Source organism: Terrapene carolina, unplaced genomic scaffold (genome assembly GCF_002925995.2).
Source record: "Terrapene carolina triunguis isolate 2854851 unplaced genomic scaffold, T_m_triunguis-2.0 Scaffold58, whole genome shotgun sequence".
Lineage (NCBI taxonomy): Eukaryota > Metazoa > Chordata > Testudines > Emydidae > Terrapene > Terrapene triunguis.
In genome coordinates this window covers 112760310-112781636 of record NW_020664409.1, presented here as the reverse complement: position 1 = coordinate 112781636, position 21327 = coordinate 112760310, and the positions used below count along the sequence as shown (strand labels likewise).

Sequence of the window (21327 nt, the reverse complement as noted above, 5' to 3'; positions counted from 1 at the left end):
CACAGGGGGACCCCCTTCCTCACCAGCCCCCACAGGCTGCTGCACGGCACCACCCCCACCCAGCCACCACCTCCGGCTCCCCAAGGACGGACGAGGGCCGCACATCAGACACGGGGGTATCGGGACGTGACAGAGTCCCCAGGGGACAGAGGCGGAGGGAGAGACAGTGCATGTGCGCGTGCACGCACACACACACACGTGTGGTTCTACGGGCACATGTGTCCGTCTCTACACGCGTGCACACACTCCAAGCAGAGTCGAGGCCGGGAGTCAATAGGTGAAATCCACAGACCTGCTGGGCCAAGCGTTCAGCGCCCCGGGGCCACTCCCCGCCCAGCCCGTGCTCTCAGGGTTAACGCTCAGGTAGGCGTGAATCTGCGGGGATCCAGTTCTGGCTGCGCGGAGCAGGGGGCGGGGCCTGGCTGACCACTGGCTGGTGCTATAAAACTCCCGGCTCCTGCCACACTCCGCGCCTTCAGCTGCACATGTGTGCAGAAAGGAAACGCCAGCTGTTACCGTGAGGGGACTTAACCCCTTCTGGGCCGCCGAGGCTGGAGAAGTGGAGGGAGAGGAATCCCGGCGCTGCGAAGCGGGATCTCGTTCTGAAAGCCAGCGGAGGAGCCCCAGCCTTTGGGGGCAGGCGGCGGCTCGCCGGCTTTGGGGCTCCAGGGCTTTCAGCAACGGAGGCAGCATGAGTGACTGGAGCTGAGTCGTTCGGGTGCCGGAGGAACTTTGGGGAGCCCGCCGTCGCCCGTGCCAGGTGCGCCCCGAGATGTCCTTCGCCATGCTGCGCTCGGCCCCCAGCCGGTACCTCTACCCCGAGATCAGCATGCTATCCGAGGACGAGGAGAATGGGAGCGAGAGCTCCAGCTCCGAGGAAAAGCCCTACCACCTGGACGCCGGCCCCTACGGCCTCAAGGGCGGGAAGCGCCGGAGCAGCAAGAAATCCAACCGGATCAACCGGGAGCCCCGGCAGCGCCACACGGCCAACGCGCGGGAGCGCGACCGCACCAACAGCGTCAACACCGCCTTCACCGCCCTACGGACGCTCATCCCCACCGAGCCAGCCGACAGGAAGCTCTCCAAGATCGAGACGCTGCGGCTGGCCTCCAGCTACATCTCCCACCTAGGCAACGTGCTGCTGGTCGGGGAGGCCTGTGGGGACGGCCAGCCCTGCCACACCACCCCCGGCTTCTACCACCACAGCAGCGGCAGCAGCCCCCCGCTACGGGAGAGCGAGAACTCTCAGCCCAAACAGATCTGCACTTTCTGCCTCAGCAACCAGAGGAAGCTGGTAAGTGGCGGCTCGGCCTTTCTTCCTGCGCCCTCGGGCTGCGCGCCGGGGTCCTCAGCTAGGCAGGCGGGGGAGCGACGAGAGCCCGGCCCAGAGCGGAACCTGCCCCTCCGTCCGCCCCGGGGGCACTCAGCGCCTCCAGCTAGGACTAGCTCAGCGCCGCTGCCATCGGATTGGCGCTCGGCGAGTGTGGGGGAGACGGCAGGGCCAGAGCGGGGACCTAGCCAGCAGGAGGAAATCCCTGTCACGCTGGGAATTGCACTGACACTAGCTGGGGAGGATCTGGAGCGAACCAGACCCCTCGGGCAAGGCAGAAAGAGAGCCACAGCCAATCCCGCTCCTCCCCCGGCATACCTAGCTTCTCTGCCCAAAGCCCCCGCTGGCCTGGCGGCTGCTAACTCCTGCCCTTACTTGCTGGGGGGAGGCGGGAGCGAGAGACTCTCGGGGGGATAGAGATTACTTTTAGGAGCTCACATACTCAGGGGACGGCTGAACGTGTCTGCAGAGCGCTGTCTCCTCATTAGCACTGCACAGGCAGACGCACCCAGTCTCCGGTACTGACCCGCTCCAGGGCTTTAAGCATTTCGGCCCCACCTGCTCTAGGGAGCCCATGGCCCCTGCTAGCCAGCTCCAGCCCCTGGAAAGCTCAATGCGTGCCCGCAGAGCGTGACATTTTGGGGAGCTGGACAGACACCTGATGGGGTGGGGGAGAGAGAGTGGCACTTGGAAGAGCTGGTACCAAGGCAATGGCCCCCTGAATGCGCCTGACAAGCCCCACTCTGGCACCCCCCCTTGGCTACTCAGGGACCCAGGTCCCTGCAGAAAGGGCAGGCATGCCAATGGGCCTGCGCTGGCTCCTCTGTGCCACGCTGCTCCCTGGCATGCAGAGACAGGGCCCAGCTATGCCAGTCTACGCCAGTCTCCAGTGTCTGGGCACGGTTCTCCTCTCCCAGGGCGGGTCTCAGCTGCGGCGGGCACGCAGCTCCCCAGGCAGGGCAGAGCACTTGGGGAACATGGCCTCTCCCTGGCACCTGCCCTCTGGCAGTGACTTCACGTGCCCGGCCCTCACCTGCTGCCCCGGAACCATGCACAGCATGGCTCCGCAGGGACCCCCACCCACCCCACTTCAAGGGGTCCCAGAGAAGGGGGATGTGAGAAGGTCCCGGTCTCACTGGACTAGGCACACGCGCCCACAACAGCTGCTCGGCCGGGACTCCCCGAGGAGCCAGAGCGGCCGCGCACCCGAGCCCACCAGCTTGCAGGGAGACGTGGTGTGGGCAGCTGCCCCCCAGCAGAAGTGGGAGCAGCTCCCCCCCAGAGTAGCAGAGAGTGGGGCAGGAGCAGCAGCACAGACCCCTGGGCAGGGCTTTCCCACACACGATGGCAGTGTGCAGGTGAGATCCTGGGCCTGGGGCACACCCCCGTCAGAGGGGGAGGGAGGGGAGCAGATCTGCAGAGGACGCAGTCATTTCAAGCCCCCAGGGAGAGGGGTTTTAAAAGCGTCCTGCCCAGGCTGCCCCACGGTGCTGGAGCCCTCGGAGGCGCGCCCTGGCAGGGGGCAGGTGGAAAGTTCTCGCTCCTCGTCTTTACCATTGTAAGTTCAGGATTTGCCTGCCAGGGTGGCCTGGGGCCTCGCGGGAGCGAGGGATGGGCTGAGGAAGTCCCAGTACCCGGGTCACCCCAGGGAACCTGCCGCAGGGAGTTACAGAGCAGCCTAGTTCAGGTGCCGGAGGCTGCAGCACCGCTGATCAGGAGTGAAACCCGAGGGACAAACAGGCAGATCTGTCCCGCTCGCCAGCAAGGGAGGGTTGAAACCCCTTTGCGGGTCCCTTCCCCAAGCAGGCACACTCCAGAGGGGCTTCGGGGGCGTCTCCCTGCCCAATCTGACCATACGTAGCCTCAGGGGGCCCGGAAAGCGGTGGCGACAGGGAAGGGAGATTCATGAGCAACTGGGGGGGCCTTGGAGAGAGCCCTCAAACATCCCTCCTCTCCCCTCCGGTTACCATAGACGAGTGGCGGGCGGGGGACGGGGAACGACGACAGCAAGGGACCACTTCCATTCAGTGCTCAGAGACAGCCCCCCTCAAGCCGTGACTCAGGTCATAGTGCTGGACTCAGCACCCTGCTCTGAGTGCAATCAGTCCATCCCCCCGCGGCCACGGATCTCAAAGCACTTCCATGTACGCAGGAATTCAGCCTCCTAGCCCAGCCACCGAGGCAGGTCGGCAAGATCCCATTTTACAGTGGGACGCCTCGTACCCAGCAGAGCCGCGACGGACCCACCTTCCGATTGCTAGCCCTGTGCTTTGTGTACCACCGTCCGCCCGTCTGTCTTCGCGCAGCGCTACGTTCCCCCTCTTGCTCGCACCTTCACCCCGATTCCTATAAACCACGTCTCATTAGAGCCGCCTGCGCTGGGCAGCCTGACCACCCCATGCCAAGGGCATGGAAAAGTTCCGCTCTGCCCAAGCCCTGAGCGGAGAGCAGCAGCCTTGCTTTACTTTTAGCTCTTCTAGACCATTCTCTGAGATGGGCCCATTGGCTGGATTCTCACGCAGGCCGGAGAAAAGGTGTGTTTGCCAGGGGCTAAAGTAGCACGTTAGCTATCCCGCTGCTGGACAGTTTTGCTGCGAGGGAAACCCTGCGTGAGGGCAGAGTGCTGATCTCGCCTGGTCTCCACGGCAAATTTTCCCGCAGGAGAACTCTCTGGGCTTGTTATCTTGCTCTAAAAATCCCCCCCCCCCCCGCCCGCTTTCAGCAGTGAAGACCAAGTCTTCAGTCGCAGGGCTTTCAGCACCTAGCAGGTCGTGAAATTAATCTTCTCGGCAGCTGTAAAGACAGCGTCCCGGGGACCTGCCCGCCTGCTTGACACTAAGTGGAAGGGACTCTCTCGGCTGCTGAGTGTTTGAACGATGACGCTATCCACAGTCTGAGAAATCAGCTCCCCATAAACCCACTTTCCACGCACTCTAAAAACCAGAGCCGCTGCCCAGGGATCAGACACGGGCAGGAAGAGCTCAGCGATTCGGACGTAGACAACGTGTCTCACACACACGATCCCCTCACTGCAGAGCCCACCGGCAGGGCAATTTGCCCACGTGCCGGTGTACACAGACATTTACATTTATTTGATCGGTACGTGCCAAGTACGAAATCCGCCCCGTAAACGGCTACACGCAGAGCTTCCACCGGCGGCTCTGAGTCAGGTGGGGAGGAGGTGAGCCCACCAGGAAAGGAGCTGTGGGAGCTGGATGCAAGGCGCAGGGAGGGCCCAGGCCCTGGCTAGCTTTGCCCTCACTCCTCCGCGCACCCTCACCCCAAACGAAAAGGGCGCCGCTCGGCACGTAGGGCTGGGGCTGCAGGAAACCAGCAGGCTTGGCTCCAGGCTGGGGCAGGGGAGGAGAGCGCGGCACACAGAGCGGAGACCCTTGCTGGCTGGCAGGAGCCACGCAGTGAAGCCCGGGAGGAGCTCAGGCAGGGTCCCGCACAGCTGCAAATACCCCCGGGGGCTGGGACGTGGCACGAACCAGCTGACGCTCCTGCTGTGTCTCCACCACAGGTGCTATGAACACCTCTCCGAGTGGCTCAGTGCGGCTCCCAGCCCACCAACAAGGGGTGACGTGGCTTCCCACGCTGGCGCTGTGACTCTCACCTCAGCACCCAGGGCAGGAGACGTTCCCGTAAAATGATTCCCGTTAACCCCCACCCGGCCATGCCACACTCCGCTCCACGCCTCACGCAGGGCTGGGCGACCCTAGCTGCAGGGGTAGGACAGGGCCTTACGCTGCACTGGGACTGAGCCTGCAACGTGCAGGAGGCCGGGGCCGAAGCGGGAGCGTGCTGGCTCTTTCCCTGCCCACCCCAACAAACGGCCGCAGCTCCCACTTCTTTCATGGGGCAGGGGCCTGGGAGGGAGGGTCTGGCTTCGCGCCCCGCTCGTGGCTTGTGCCAGATTGCCCCCCTCCCCCCCGGCTGCGTGACGCACACGCAGCGCTAAGGGAATGCACAGACCAGGCAGGAGCGATGGGAAAACACGAGGCGTGGCATTCCTACTCGCCTGGGTCTTGTGAGCACAGCACGGGGAGAAGGAAACCAGGGCTCAGCTCTCGGTAACGAGCGCACCTCCTTCCCGCCTCCACGCACACACTGCGCCCACTCTGCCGCCTGCAGCCCCCATCACACAACAACCAGGGGTCACCCCATGAAATTAACGGGCAGCAGGTTTAAAACAAACCAAAGGCAGTATTTCTTCACACAACGCCCAGCCAACCTGTGGAACTCTTTGCCAGAGGATGTTGTGAGGCCAAAATTATAACAGGGTTCAATGAAGAACTAGATAAATTCATGGAGGATAGGTCCATCAATGGCTATTAGTGTCTCTAGCCTCCGTTTGCCAGAAGCAGGGCATGGGCGACAGGGGATGGATCACTTGATGATTCCCTGTTCTGTTCATTCCCTCTGGGACACCTGGCGTTGGCCACTGTCAGCAGACAGGATACTAGGCTGGATGGACCTTTGCTCTGACCCAGTGTGGCCGTTCTGATGTGCTTACAGCCCGTTCTCCCAGGGAGCTGCACTGCCTTGGCACCGGGGACATGGGAATTCCCAGGGCCCCGAGTCACTGCACTGTGGTACAAGAGCAGACCCCGCAGAGCCGAAGGGAAGTGGCTCTGAGCAAGCTCCCTGGGCCCCGGCTCCATGTGCTCTGACCACCCAGGGACTAGCAGGGGAAGCAGCGTTACAGGTTCCTCTAGTGATTTAGAAAGGGACACTGCCAACGCTCTGTCCTCAGGCCCCGGCGGTGAGACGGGAAGGGTGGTGGCAGAGCTGGTTGGCGTGTCCCCACCGAACCTCGGGAGCTTCTCTGGTGCTCTGAGCCGAGCCCGCGACAGTCCATTTCCCTTCGCATCTGGCCAGCACTGCACCGTAGGGCTGCAGACAGCCCCGGCAGGGCAGGACGAGCCCCACGGGAATGGCCGTGCTGGGCATGGCCATCTGCCCTGGGCCACGGAACAGCTTAGGGGTGTCCCCCTCCCCCCCCCATCTGATTTTGGAGCAGATTTGACCTGTACAGAACCGCAGCTCCCTGCCAGGCCCCTGGCTGAAGGTGCCCGCCTGGCTCTGCCATCAGCTCAGGAGAGAAGCTGCTTCTGGGACGGCCCCGTGACTCAGGCCCAGCCACACGCCAGCGTGTCTGAGAGCGCCGGCAGGGGTAGGCCCTGGGGCTGGCAGGCAGGCCCCGGGGCCGCAGGCTCTCCTCGGAGCCAGTCAATGCAGCACCGCAGCCCCTACTGTCCAGGGGAGCAGGGGAGAGTCACCATCTGCTCTGGAAAGATGGAGCAGGGGGCACAGAGTTTACAGCCAGGAAAGCGAGGGCTCGGGGCACCACTCCAGGGAACATGGAGATCCTGGGAACGGAGCAGCCTCTGAAGGCGCCTGGGGAGCAGGGAAGGCCAGGAGCAAGAATAAGGCCTGGAAAACCCGCTTCAGGGGGAGACGGGGCCCTCTGCGCCCCCGCCCCCTGGCAGACCCCCGTAACCTTCCCCACCGGCTGGAAAACCACCTCCACCCCGAGAGATGCCTGGCCCCGGGCAGCACAGCCACACTAAGCCTCTGGGACGACTGGGGAAACCGCTCTGCTATCTGCTTCCATAGCTCCTAGCGCGTCCGAGCCGGGCGCCCCGCTCTGCCAGGCCCCTCTGCCCTCCCGAGGTGGGAGAGCACGGCTCACTGGGGGGCTGCCCCACTGGCAGGGCTCAATGCCGTGGGCCACGTGACTCAGGAGCGAGGCCCCCTTACTCTGGAACCAGCGTGTCCACACAGGGAGTTACTCAGGAAAAGCGGTTCCTGATGGGCTCCGTGTTTAGCTAGGCCCTTGGGAGGGACATGGAAAGACCTAAGCGATGAGCCATGGACCCCCAAGTGAGTCCAGGGCGCGATCGGATGGGCCGGATCTGACCAGACAGATGGGGGGTGGCTCAGCCGACGGCTCTGGAAACCCATTAGGAGTGACATGCGGGTCAGCGCTCTTCCCATGCTGCACAGGGCTGGCACCACACCCCCCGTTCACGGCAGGGGGGCTCCTAGCCAGGCTCAGGGGCAGCTGTCATGGGCCGCTGCTTGCGGGTACTAGCCGTGCGGGGCTCCTGGCTGCTGACTGGCCACTCAGGGCGGGTGGGGCTGGGTCTGTTTGTGGGACGCTGATTCACTGCGTCCAAGCCCAGGCCCGGCAACGTGACCGGAAGGTGCACAGGCGCCGGGCGAGCGGAGAAGGGGCCAGAGATGGGGTCACACCCAAGCCCTCCCACGGCCAGTCCTCACACCACAGCTGGGACAGAACCATAGAATATCGGGGGTGGAAAGGACCCCAGGGGGTCATCTAGTCCCACCCCCTGCTCACAGCAGGACCAACACTAACTAAATCAGGAAATCACTTAGCCCCCAGCCTGTCAGTCCCCGGGCGGCCTGCGGTACGACTCCCCAACAGAGGGCAGCTTATACTGCACAGGGGCTGGGACGCACCCTGGCTGCGAACGAGACAGGCCCGTGGGAAGCATTAGCTAAGGCTATGCAGAGCAGCTCCCAGCACCGGCAAATCCATCACAGCACCGAGGCCGTGCGGGGCTGGCACGTCTCTCTGCTCTGCAGGGCCAATGGGCAGCCCCCACCCCAGGGCTCCGGTCACACACGAACCTGCCCAGTGGGGCGCCCCGGACAGTTCAGGGCAGGGCAAAGGGCTGGGATGTGGAAGACCAGCGGAGCTGCCAGGATAACTGGACAGTGACAGCAGCTATTAGGAACCGATGGGCCAGGGACGGAGAGAGAGGCCAGCTCTGCCTAGCACCCCGGCACCGAGACCGGCAGAGCCCGTCACAAAGCACTCGTCGCAGGTACGCAGCCATCCCCTCGGACGAGAGGGGCGCCGGCCCGGCACCGCAGGAGAACCAAGAGGGGTTCTGGATCTGCAGCTCGGCTGGCCCAGAAAGCTCCACCCCAGGGCTGCTGAGAGGAAGGCCGCCCAGGCTGCTGGGTCTCTAGGAGCGGCTGCGCGGGGGCCACAGCTCGGCGGGAGGTGAAGTGGCACAGAGAGTGGGGGAACCAGCCTCTCCTTGAAGAGCTGGGGGCACAAGCGAGGGGAGTTTCTGAGCAAACCACACCTCAGCCACCCAAGTGAGGCGGGACGCTTTGTTCTGACCCAGCTTCCCGAGGCAGCAGGAGGAAGAGACCAGGAAGGGGACAGCCAGACAGGACTGACACAGCCAGCACGGACCTTACCCCCTGCCCACTCTGTGCCATCGGCACCCCTCCGGAGAGGGGCAGACACAAGCTGGAGGAGGGGAAACGATTAACCCTGGAAATGCCCCCGCCCCGGTGCCCAGAACAGACCGAGTCAGCCTGGCGTTGGCCTCCCCGCTGGTACCTGTGGCCCGGAGAGACCTGGAGGAGGGAGGCCCCTTCCTCAGGGCACCTGCGCCTTCAGCCAGAGCTGCAGGACGACCGGACGCCCTGGAACCCACAACCTGTGATGGGCCCAGAGAGCTTGGCAGCCCCTCGGAAGGCACTGGGGTGGAGTAGGGAGTACACCCCCCTGCACATTACTGGTGACAACACCCCTCGCCCCTGCAACGCCAGAGAACCGCTGCCTATCCCAGCCGGACTGGGCTGGAGAGACCCTGGCTAGGAACGAACTGGCTCCAGGCTGAATGACCCTTTCAGCCACCAGAGCTGGTCACCGCCCCCCATCTGTGGTGGGGGCACCCCTGAGCGCTAGCTCAGCAGCCTGGGGGTACTTTACCCGCCTCCCCCCACTCCAGAGTCAGAGGCAGGAATGCTGACAATTCCCCAGGACAGGGCTGGGACTTGTCCACCCAGAACGGCTTCGGCACCCTCCCCAGCACGGCCCGGTGTAGGTGGATTCACAGCCAAGGACCTGGGAGGGACGGGGAAAGGTTTGGGGTTAACCAGCGCGAAGGGGAACTCACAGGTGCAGTGCTGAGAAGTGACTTGCGTCTATTCTCTGGGTAACACACATACAAGCCATGGCCCCCGCGGCCCCGTAAGGAAAACCCCCGCTCTGCTAAGCCGGCGTTGGAGCTCTCCCCGAGCAGAGCTGGGTCTTGGCAGCCGCTCCCCCGCAGGCATTAAATCACTTGCTAAGCCCTGGCACCTGACGATGACCCAGCAGCTGGGGGTGGGGGTGCAATGCTAACAGCTGGCCAGCCCAGTGTCCTGAGAGTGCCGGGGGGAGCCGCGGTCTGGGCTTGGGGCTCTGTGCGGCCAATGGCCCAGCAGCTGGGCTATGGATGGCTGCAGAGGCCTCCTGCAGGTGGGACAGTAAGGACACAAGCACCCAGCCCGGACTCTCCGATGCCCAGTGTGGTAGCCGGAGCCCTGAGTCAGCCGGCGCCCCTTCCTGGTGCATGGTGGCTGGATGCCTTTCCCCCCCCCCCGCCGGATCTGCAAGATGGGCCGGCTCCTCAAGCCTGTAATTTACTGTTCCTGCTGCACTTAATGGCAGCGGAAAGGCAAGGTGATAGGGGAAAAAATATGAGGCGGGATTTTCCGAATCCCCATTTCCTCTCCAGACAGCACGAGAACTCCTGGGGCCTGAACATCTGGGAAATTTAATTTGACCATTTCGGAGCTGAACTCCCCCCCGGTGGAACAGAGGCTGCATGTGCAGTAGCCGGGGAGCCGCGGCGGTGCAGCAAACCCTGCCGAAAGCTGGGGGACATGGGAGAATCCCGCAGCAAGCCGCGCAAAGCCGCAGAACTGCCACCCAACTCCCCACCCCGGGGGCATGGCCCTTGGCGGGCGAGACCTACCCGAGGTGCACACGCTCCCCGCAGCGAAGCCCAGTGGTAGAGCAAGCCCCCGCTGAGCTGCCTGCCCTGGGCAGCGGTTCCCTCGCCCTCGGTTACTTGCTGGCCACCGCCGGGGAAGGGAAGGCAAGGAGGGGTTGTGCCTGGGCCGGTTTTGTGACCGCGTGCAAGGTGCTTCATGGACAAACCGAGGGCCAGAGCTGTACCCCAAGGAGCACAGCGTCAGGGCCTGACCCTGCTGTCCCACGTGCCCCAGTGGCCACCGGAATGCAGGGAAGGATGCCGGGGGGGGACGGTCTGGGTCCCGAGAGGGGCTCTGTTAGCCACACAGCTTGCTGTAGGGTTGGCTCTCGGACTCGGGGGAGCGCTCAGGCGGGGCGGTGGGCAGCAGGACAGCCCAAAGACAGGGACGTGACACATGGGGCAGGGAGGCGAGTCCGGGCATCGTGGGCGGAGAGAGACCAGACAGGGGAACAGGGTGAATTGGGCTGTCAGAACACTTGCTACGAGCGCGTAGCCAGGTGATGCCTTTAAATGCCCAGCATGGCAACCAGGGCAAATGCAATGGCAGCCGTTCCACTGCTTCTCTAGGGAGAGCAGAGCCCCAGGGAGAAGGCGGCAGATGCCTGCTGGAGGAGGGGGGCTGGCCAGGATCCCAGTCCAGGTGTGTTTTTCTAACTCGCCCTCTCCCCCTTTGCAGAGTAAAGACCGAGACAGGAAGACGGCGATTCGGAGCTAGACAGTTTCGGAAAGGAGGAGCGGAAGGAGGAGGGATGGAAAAGCCACACACACCAAACAAAGACACGGACATTCCTGCCTTCCCCCTGCTGCCACGGAGAGCTGCACCCGGAGGAACGCGCCGGCCCCGGACACACCAAACATCCTCCTGGCCGGGCTGCGGTGGCAGATGGCAGACAGGGACCTGGGAGCTCCAGAAGGCTCCACAGATGGCAGGACTTCAAAGGATCACGCCCGCGGCACCGGGACACGGCGTGCGACAGCGAAGGCAACGCCAGCCCCCGCCCAGTGAACCAGAGGGGCGGAAAAGCTGATCTGCAGACTCCCTGGACGGGAAGTCCTGCCCCGATGTCGGGAATGACCCAGGACTGCTCCTGGGCAGGACACTGCCCTTCGCCGGGTTTTGTTGAGCAGCGCTAGAAAAAACTATGTACCAAATACCCCGCTCCTCCGCCCTGTCCCGTCCCCTGAGTCCCAGTCGCTGCGCTTGATCAATACATGCTGGTGGTTCATGTCATTGAGACAATAATATAAAGCCGGAGTAATTTGTATAATTAAAACGAATATGGTTGAGAGACGAGGCACAAGCTCCCTTCCTTCCAAGCCCTGCCCCGCGCCACACAATCATCCTCTAGTTTCCCTTCCCCAGTGTCTGCTCACAACCGTCCCCCCAGGCACCGGGCTCCTGCTCGAAGGCCCCGGCCACAGAGTCACTGCTGCTTTGGGGGAGCGAGTGGCCAGAGCTCAGGACCGGAAGCCAGCAGGCCTTTCGTGCAGACCCGTGGCGAGATGCTTGGTCCCCATACGGCCCAGTTAAATGCAGCTGGAGACCCAGGTAAAAAGCAGGGGCTCAGTGAAAACCAGATGCTGCAGCTGAGCGTAGTTTCCTGGGGAAATAAATTACACACGTAGGACTCAGCAGGATCAGTTAAAAGCGCCAGGCAGAGCAAAAGCCGCAACGGGAGACTGTGCTCTAAGCCTCTTCGGCAGCAGGTGAGGGGCTCTGGGTTTTCTGCTTGTCTGCAAAGCTTCCCCTGGCCCCGCTTGGCTCGGAGAGGCTGAAGGGAAGCACCCCCTGGGTTCTGCTGGGCTCCCACTCACGTCACCAGCAGAACCGCGAAGCAAGAGTGCCGGGGTGTGTGTGAATCACGGGGCGAATCCAGGCTTAGTCAATGGGAATGCACCGAACCGCTGTGTCCCAGAGCACTCACTGCACCCCCCTGTCTCTGAAAGGCTCCAGGCTGGCAGAGACGGAGCCTCTCGTGGGAGCCACTTAAAGCACTAGTGGCCGCGGAGCCCGGCTCTGCCGGGGGCGACTGGCCAGGAGGAGGAGGACAGACGGGCGGGCGTAGGGAGGAAAGCGAGAGGCCAGAAATGAGAAGGTGAGGCCATAGGGGAGCAGCAGCAGCACACAACATGGGGGTGGGCGGGGGGAGGACAGGAGCTGGGCTGGGCCAGGGCACCCGGTGTCCCCCTCGCTGCCCAGGCAGGAGAGCATTCCCTGCCCCGAGAGGGGATGGGGCTGAAGGTCTGTGCACCAAAGCCCTGGCCTCACCCCAGAGGTGCAAGGCTGGAGCTGGCAGGTCTGCTCCCCTGCCAGGGAGAGACGGGACACTGCCTGGGCTGCCATCCCTACCCAAGCGTCGCCTCGGTGCCAGCACGGCACGGCGTGCCCTGCTCGCTGCCAGCGCTAAGCAGCCACCAGCCAGAACAGACACGCCCGGGCCGCGAGCCCCTACAGCATGGAGCTCCCGCGCCAGCTCTCCGCTCCGCTGAGCCCAGCTCGCAGGCGATAGAAAGGGGGAGAAGAGAAATACCCAGGAGCAGCCTGGTGAGTCCCACCCCCAACCCCATTCTGTGCACAGGGCAGAAGAGACGAGGCCCGTAACTATAAAGGGAGGAAGCGCCACAGCTGTTCACCCACCCAACGGGGCTCCCGCTCCCCAGGGCTGCTCTCCGAGAGCCGATGCGCTCCAGGGGACTGCCAAGGAACCAGACACCCTGTGTGTTCGGGACAGTCCCACGTGGGGGTGAGGAGTCAGGCAGAGCACCGGAGGGAAAAACCCAAGCCATGGAAAGTGAGGGTGGGAGGTGTAAACATTCGGCGGCCAGGAACGCTCAGCGCTGGGACGCAGCCGGGCCAGGCAGGGCAGGACATGTCGCTGGCTTCCCTCTCCCGATAAATCAGTGGAGAGGAAAGGGGGATTTGGGATTGCTGCTCCTGGCGAGCCCGGGCCACAGAGCAGGGTGGGCTGACCTGGCATGGCCTTTCCCTGGCAAAGGAGCCCATCACAGGATGAGCCGGACTCTGGCCTTGCAGCCGCAAAGACAGGCTGGTCCTTGGGATGGGGGAGCGCCTTCTCCCTGCCGGTCTGCGGGGCCGCTAGCTACATAACCAGCGTGAGCGGCTTGTGCCGGCGCAGACAAGCCGGCCGAGCTGAGCGGGGACGTGTCACGAACTCGTTCCCGCAGCAGGCAGAGCCAGGCCTGTTTCGGGCCTAACACGTCCGAGGCCTGGGGGGCGCCCGAGCCTGACCCATCCAACGTGCCCAGCCCTTCCAGGGCCCAGGGCTGGGGGTTTCAGGTGGGCACTGGGAACCGCTCAGCTTTACCCGGCTGGAAATGGTTATTCCGTTAGCGGTGGCAGGGCTGGAGAGTGGGGAGGGGCTGGAGCGAGCCTGGCAGAGGCGGCTGCAGGCAACTCGGGCTAGCGTTAAAAACAAGCGGGGAGGGGGAGACTCATTCAGGGCAGCGTTTTTAGATCCTTCAGCTCAAGTCCTCATGCTCAGCACAAAAAGGGCATTTCCCCATTCCAGCAGACGGCACCGGCCGATGCCCTGCACCCGCCAGGGTCAAGGGACGCCGTTTTACAGACGAGACAGAGCCTTGGCCCAGGATCCGAGCCCGGGCCCACAGACCCGCCAGAGTCCCTGGACGGTGCTGCCGCGAGCGCACACTCTACTTATGGCTGGAAGGGCATTTCTAATACAACCTCCTCCGTTCACACGCTCCCAAAAGCATTCCTCGGGGGTCGCAACGTCACGCGTCCAAGCAGTGAGGAGTGTGCGGAAGATGTGTGGGGCTTCCCCCCGTGTGTGCCCCTCTCCCCGCCCCCAGAGGTCCCGCTAGCCACTTCCATAAGAATGTACCAATAACTTCACCCCAGGTGAACCTTACAGCTGCGAACCTGGAGGCAGGGCTGGCCCTCCAAGGAGGAAGCAGAAGCAGAAGAAGGGAGGAAGAGTTTGCCGTGGGGTAACTCCCGCTGCAGAGAGAACTGCGGGGTCCGAGCAGTGTGGGGGTTGGGCCCAGTGCTGAGGAGACAGCAGGGATCTCAGCTGCACTCAGCGCAGGCTCCCACACCACCGCCAGGGGCGCGTACAGGCAGCAGCACACACCTCCGCGTGTCCAGCCGTTAGAGCCAACGCAGGCCGGCTCTGCACCTGCGGTTTGCTGCCACTCTGCCAGCACTGCCCTGCCCCCCACCCCCAGGGCGCAATGCTACGGCGGGCGGGCCGGTGGCTAGCACTGTGCGGGGGCCAGCGGGGGGGATGCAGCGCAGGGTGTCTGGGAGGGCAACGTTTACACAGACACACCCAGAGCATGGGGCTTCCCCCTCTGACTGACCAAGCGTGAGACTGGTCAGGGGCCGAGCCTAGACACCAAGTAGATGTCAGTGAACACGTTGCCTTTCGGTCCCACCCGGTAGCTCCTGGATGAGACAGATCGACCCAAGCACAGAGGCCGCCCGCCACGCAGAACAGCTGAGCGCATCCGCGTAACTTAGCCACCCTCCCTGGTGCACTGCCGCGCACTCCCACCCCAGCAGAGGCGAGCGCCCCAGGACGCGCTCCCAGGATTCGCGGGCCGAAAGAGTATTTCCAGCCCTAGAGGTCGTTTCCATTGCCTTGCCGGCACCAGGCGGACGAGTGGACGTCCATGCGGAGCTGAGAAGCAACTGCCCTCAGCTGCAGGGCAGCGCTGCACCAGGGCAGCCCCATGCTTCCACCCCATAGTCGCTTGGTGATGGCGCAGGTAGGTCCAGGACTCTCACCACCACAGCTCAGGCGGACAGAGGAACAAACAGCAGCTCAAACTGGGGGACCGGCCTCCCCGTGCCCCAGCTGTGCAGTGGGGATGGCAGCACGGCCCTGCATCCCAGGGACGTGGGGAGCGGCTCAGATACTGCCATGGGCCCATCGCCGTAGTTTGTCAGAAACAGCGACAGCTCCAGTCACTGAACTGGGTTTTCAAAACCTGGGTCTAGGGATGTGCTGGCCTCTCAGCAGCCATGCCAGAGCCCCCCACCCAGCCCCCTCCCAACCCTCACTGCTTCAACACCCCCTCATTGCATCAACCCCCCCATAACCCCAGCTCTGACCCCAAATCTGAAAGTGTTGTGTGTAGCTCGTGCTAGGGGACTGCGCATCAGGAACCTCTTGACCAAATGACCCAGCGATTTGCTTTCCTCTGATCACACTCAGTCCCATTGCTCAGGAAAGGGGTGAAGAGTGAGTCACGATCCCATTACCCTAACGGCTAACCTAAGCCCTTCGCCGTCTCTGTGTAATGAATGTTGGTTTCCTTGACAACACTTCTGAAGGCAAACTGGAGTGTGGATTGTAGTTCACTTTAGAATTCCACTCAAACCAGACATGATGGTTTCAGGGCAGAAGTTCCAGAAGACGCCCCTGCCATGCACAACCCACGGGCCCTGAAAAATGCTCAAACTCCCAGTACAGGGTGCGGCTCAGGTTCAAGGACCTCTGCAGGTCACCTTGAGCCACCCAGTTACCATGATAACGGACTGTCGAGCCCTGGTCTTGCTGTACATGCACATTTCACTCCTTTGGCCGGGTCAGGTTAGCGCAGGCCGATCTGGAATTACAAACTTTACCATGAATAACTTTTTCAACGCTGCCGGCCCAAAGAGGCACATGCAGTGCCTGAGAGAAATCCTAAGGGACGGAGATCGGTTTGGGGATCCAGGTGCGTGCAACAAAAGGGAGAGATCATTAGAAACACTCTGTGATGTTCTGAACAACCGATTCTTTTTGGAGGGCTATAGCCTGGGAACCCCTTGGTCGAACGCCCCCAGTTTCAGCCCACTAGCCTGACCCTACATCGCCATGAAGCACAAGATGTTTTACAACATAATCCACGCAAGAATCCGGATCTTACAGCACGTAGAAAATCAACCTTCAAACAGACAACACTCCTCAACCCTGCCGCTCTGCTCCAGCATCCTGTAGGCAGGGTAGCAGTGCCCTACCCTGGAGCCCGAGGGCCGGACCTAATCTCACAGCCGAGTGCCCGGCCTTTATATGGAAGTGCAGCTCCAGGTAACCCATGGCAGAGAGGTGGAGAGACGGCGGGGGGAAGGGACTGATTCATATTTAACCAAACCCAAACGTTTTTAGCTCTAAGCTGGCTCCCCCCCCAGTTAGCACAGGCCTTGGAAGATCTTTGGGGCAGGGACCGTGGTGTGTGTATGTGCACACAGTGGCACACAATAAATAAGCAGTCCCACCGAGTGGTGTGGATTCTGCAGGGCAGCTGCATTTGGCCTAACGTCGCCAGTTAGCCAGCCCTGCTCTTTGAGGGTCCAATCCTGCACGGGGCTCAGTGCTCCCTGGAAACAAGGCCTTGGCACCGGGAGGGGACAGCAAGTCCCCGGAGCGTCCCGGGCAGCTAGGTGGGCATTAGTTCGGCGTGACACGGCTGGGACGAGAGGGCAGCCTTCCGCAAGCCAAGGGCTCTAGCCTCCCCTCGGTGCCACGCTCCGCACTGCCGCGCAGCAGCCGTCCACGGCTCCGATCTGGTGTGAATTAGGGACGCCCCAGCACCGGTAGCAACCTGAGCCGAAGCCGTCGCCAGTTCTGCTGCCTGAGGTTTCTGTCTGTGTCTCGCCCCCCACACACACGCGCTGACCCCCTCTGCTCCCCAGCAGCAATCTTCAAACCAACAGCAGAGCCACCGGGCCTGCCGCCAGCCGCGCAGCTTTATGGCACTTTCATACTTGTTAGCCAGACGATCGCCCAGGGATCATTCTCCTGCCAGCGGCCGCTCCGAGCAGCCACTGCTCTGCTCAGCTCGCTCCCCCCAGCCCTCCTTTAGCTTTGTCCCCCCCAGCCTCCCAACCACAGCCCCGAATCCGCCCTCACCGCCACACAGGGTGGAGGGTAACTAAACATTCACCACCAGTGGGTTGGGGGCCTGGACGCGGGGGGAAGGGGCACGCCCAGCACTCCCTTGATCCCCCCCGAGCCCTACAAAGCCAGCTGCGTTTAAAGCGGAAGGTCCTGCGTTTGATCGAATCTGCTCCCACTCACTCCCCCCCCCCCCCCCCCCCCCCGCCAGCTGCCTTCCCTGCCGCCGGGCACTAATCCAACGCAGGTGACAATGACAGGTTAGCCGCGAAAGCCTTGGAAAGGTCTCCGAGAAGAATGGGAAAAGCCTCTTTAAAGGCACCTTTCTGGCGGCTGGCGACACGCCGCCCTCGGGGCCCTGCAGCCCAGCACGCTAGTCACTCTCGTGACCAGCGTAGAGACGCTCCCTGCCCACACCCCGGCCCATCTCCCACCTCCTCAACGAACTCCCACGGGTCCAATCCGGGCGCCCCCCTTTGGCTCCTCCCCACCCTCAGCTTAGAGCCGCTCGGCGACGAGCACCCGGCACATGGAGCCCCAGGGGCTCCGAGCAGGGGGACTGCCCCAGGGCTGGGCTCAGGGGGGCAAGGACTGATCAGGCGGTGAGCGCCTTTCAAGGGACACTCCAAGAGAAAGCGCCGCACAGGAGCGCCCCACACAAACACCCGGGAAATGGGACGGGCTGTGCCTCTCAGCTCCAGAGCACTGCCAAGGGCGCAAAGCAAACGGCGAAGCGGCAGAGTGAACTATTCTCTCTCTCTCTCTCATTTCCCCGAGCTCTAGTAACCTTCGGTGTGACAAAGAACAGAGGGGAACTCCCCGCCAGGGACTCCCCTAGGACTGTGCAGCCCCGTGCTGGAGGGGAGAGCTAGACTAGACTAACACCACAAATCTGTACAGCTCCTACGCTTCCCGCTCCCAGACCTTCTCCCTTGCTGCCCTCTGGGGCTGGAAGAGACGGGGTGCGCACCTAGATACGTGCCACAGACTTACCAATAACAAAGGGCTCAGCTCTGGGGAGGAGGGAGCAGGTGTGCGGGGAAGGAGAGAAGCCGCTAATATTCAAAACAAAAAACCTTGCACACCACATTCAAACCGCAGAGTCAACAGGAAGGCGCCTCGCTCCCAACCCCCCCTCATTCGGCAGGGCTGCACACCCTGCACACATTGTGGTAGGGACTGAACGACAGGTTACAATGGGACAGTCTGCAACCCCCGGCGGTAACAGAGCTTTGGGATCTAGTCCCCTAAGTCGGAGATAGGGAACAACAGGAAACGCCCTCACTGGTCTTTGCCAGCAGGTCACCAACTGGCGGGGAGTGACTGGTGAGGAAGGTACGGTCCCCTCGGCTTCCACTGGGCTCCAACCCACGGTTTCAAACACCCCCCGGTGTCTACATTTCAGACTCGCGTTTCTCCAAACAGCAGGGACAGGAATTCTCTCTGGGCCCACCTGCACCCCCCAGCCTTGCCGCCGCTCAGGTGTATGCCCAACAAACCCTGCTGGAGCAGCTGTTCCTTCCAAGGGGAGCAGTGGGGGAAAAGACACATCTGGCTTCAAGACTAAGCTCGATAAGTTTATGGAGGGGATGGTATGATGGGATAGCCTCATTTTGGCAATTAACTGATCTTTGACTATTAGCAGTAAATATGCCCAATGGCCTGTGATGGGATGGGATCTGAGTTACTACAGAGAATTCTTTCCTGGGTGTCCTCTTCCCCAACAAATGGTGTTCATCTGGCTGGTGAGTCTTGCCCACATGCTCAGGGTTTAGCTGATCGCCATATTTGGGCTCGGGAAGGAATTTTCCTCCAGGATAGACTGGCAGAGGCCCTGGAGGTTTTTCGCCTTCCTCCGCAGCATGGGGCAGGGGTCGCTTGCTGGAGGATTCTCTGCGACTTGAAGTCTTTAAATCATGATTTGGGGACTTCAACAGCTGAGTCAAGGGAGAGAATTATTCCAGGAGTGGGTGGGTCAGCTTTTGTGGCCTGCATCATGCGGGAGGTCAGACTAGATGATCATAATGGTCCCTTCTGACCTTAAAGTCTATGACCTTGAAAGGTCATCGAGTCCAGCCCCCTGCCTTCACTAGCAGGACCAAGTACTGATTTTCTCCCGGTTCCCTAAGTGGCCCCCTCAAGGATTGAACTCACAACCCTGGATTTAGCAGGCCAATGCTCAAACCACTGAGCTATCCCTCCCCCCAGAATAACCTTGACAAGCATGTTAACTGCCCTGAGTTAACCAGCAATTCAAGTAATCGAGTGTGGACAGTCCTCAGTGGTCAGCTGCAGGGCTCTGGGGGAATTTCCAAATGGAGCTCCGCAGACTGGGCCAGTGGGGGCAGCCCTGCGGCTTCCAGTGCAAACAGCACCAGCCACACGGCCCAAAACACTGCAGAGGGGCCGGTTCAGCCGGCACCACCAGCTCCAGGCATTCTCTACAATGGTGGAGACAGGGCCTGGCCAAACCGTCAGGGACCTAGACAGCCATGGCCGTCTGCAAGCAAGCTGTCAGGAGCAGATGATAGCGCTCCAGATCTGCACGTAGGTCACAGGGCAAGGGAAGGAGGTGAGAGAAAGGGCCGCGTGACCTGGAGCATTAGCCAGATGTGCAAAGGTGCACGCCTGGCTCCAGGCACAGCCGTTCTGCAGCAGGGACTGCCACCCTTTACCACAGGGGTTTACACAGATGGGGCTTGGCCTGGCTCGAGGGTCTGGACAGCGCCATACACTGTCACCGAACTGGTACTGGTGGGTGGGGAGCCCCACGGTGAGAACGGGAAGGCTGGAGCTCCATGGACCCCCCGCCCGCTCTCAGACGACACTTCGACAGGCAGATCAGTCCAACGTCTCACTGACTGGTGCCAGTCCCTACCCGCCCACCTGCCTGTTCGTTAACTCTGCTGCCAGCACCACCAAGCACGGCCCATTCAGAGGGCCCTGGGACAGGCTGATGGAAGTGGGAGCCTGTCAGAGCAGCAGCAGCAACCACACCTGGGGTGACAGTGTCCTTCTCGCTTCAGCATGGGCCCCCCTCGGGCCCCAGCGCTGCAGACTCCCAGCGGCGGGGTTTTCTCCCGGGCGAACGCACGCACTAACCAGGATCTCTGTTTACGAGCGCTCGGCCCCTGCTCCCACAGGGCGAGTGAAACACTCAAAAGGAAAAACAAGAAAGCCCAAACACACAGCGGTAGCAGCGCCAGTCCAAGGCTCCGGCTCTGCTCCAGGGATCAATTTCCCCCAACCCTTGCACAAGGCTGCGGGGCTCCAGGGAGCTTGGAGAACAGGAAGCCAGCGGTGTAATTTTGAAGGAAATTCTCAAAGCCAAGCCATTAAGGGCTAAAAAGGAGGCTGCATCCAATCCTATCAGAACAGAACAAAATAAAACACACCATAATGGCAGGTTCAATATTGAGAGTAACCCAATTCCAGATTTCCTCCTCTTAATCCTCCAGGAACCCGCAGATGGCTGGGGAAGGGGGGCTGTGCCCAGCCAGTGGAACAGGGGCTGTCTCTCTGCCATTCCCCCCCCGAAACAAGGCTAGCTCCCGGGAAGCGTCACGGTAAGAGGGAGGTGCGGATGACTTCCAAGTGGAGGTAGGACTGCTCCCCCTGGCCTGTGGTCAGTTCAGCCACCAGGGAACTCCATCTGAAACGGCCACGGCCTATTGATTTCCTCTGTCTCCGGGTCCATACTGAGCACCCTGGAGCCCTTCACGGATGCAACATTCATCTTGCTGGTTAAGAGGAAATCCACCCCCACATCCACCTCTTCTGGTCTCACATGCATTGGGATCAGACGCGGCATATGGCCCAGGCCTCCAACCCCCTTCAAATCCCAAACCCAGCAGACGGGGATGGACCCGCTTACACCCTCCCAAGTTCCACTATGTTCTCTGAGCTCTCTCCACTTCCCCGTGCAGCTGGGTACGCTGTGCATGCAGGGAGGTTTGCAGGGCAGGAGCGGCAGTGGGCCTGGCTGACTCTAGTCACCAGGCTCTGGGTTTGAATGAACGTGGACAGGCCAAACAAACCCCCCTGTCAGCCTGCAGAGCTCGTCCACAAAGCAATCTCTGGAGGTAGGTCAGCACTGATTCCCCTCCCCAGGACTCGATGCACCTTTCCCAGAGACCCTTGTGTCACACCCCCCCCCCACCCGGGAACTGCCCAGCACCCCTGGCCCGGGGTCACATGGGCACAGGAGAGGCAGCAGGTACCTTGGAAAGGGCTTGGGGAGACCAGAGTGCTGGCTCCGTGGTGTCTCTTGGCCCCTGCTGCCCAAAGCTGCAAGCCTAGATCTGCTGGTCCCTGCTCTCTAGAG

The 21327-nt window shown here is 62.1% G+C and overlaps 1 protein-coding gene across 1 annotated transcript; it reads left to right on the top strand.

Moving 5' to 3' along the window:
• Positions 1 to 485: 485 nt before the first annotated feature.
• SCX (scleraxis bHLH transcription factor) lies at positions 486 to 11431 on the top strand. The gene is made up of 2 exons (XM_024209478.2): positions 486 to 1294; positions 10817 to 11431. The coding sequence occupies exons 1-2, from the start codon at positions 773 to 775 to the stop codon at positions 10853 to 10855; spliced, it is 561 nt and encodes a 186-aa protein (XP_024065246.1). The 5' UTR covers positions 486 to 772; the 3' UTR covers positions 10856 to 11431.
• The last annotated feature ends 9896 nt before the right edge of the window (positions 11432 to 21327 follow it).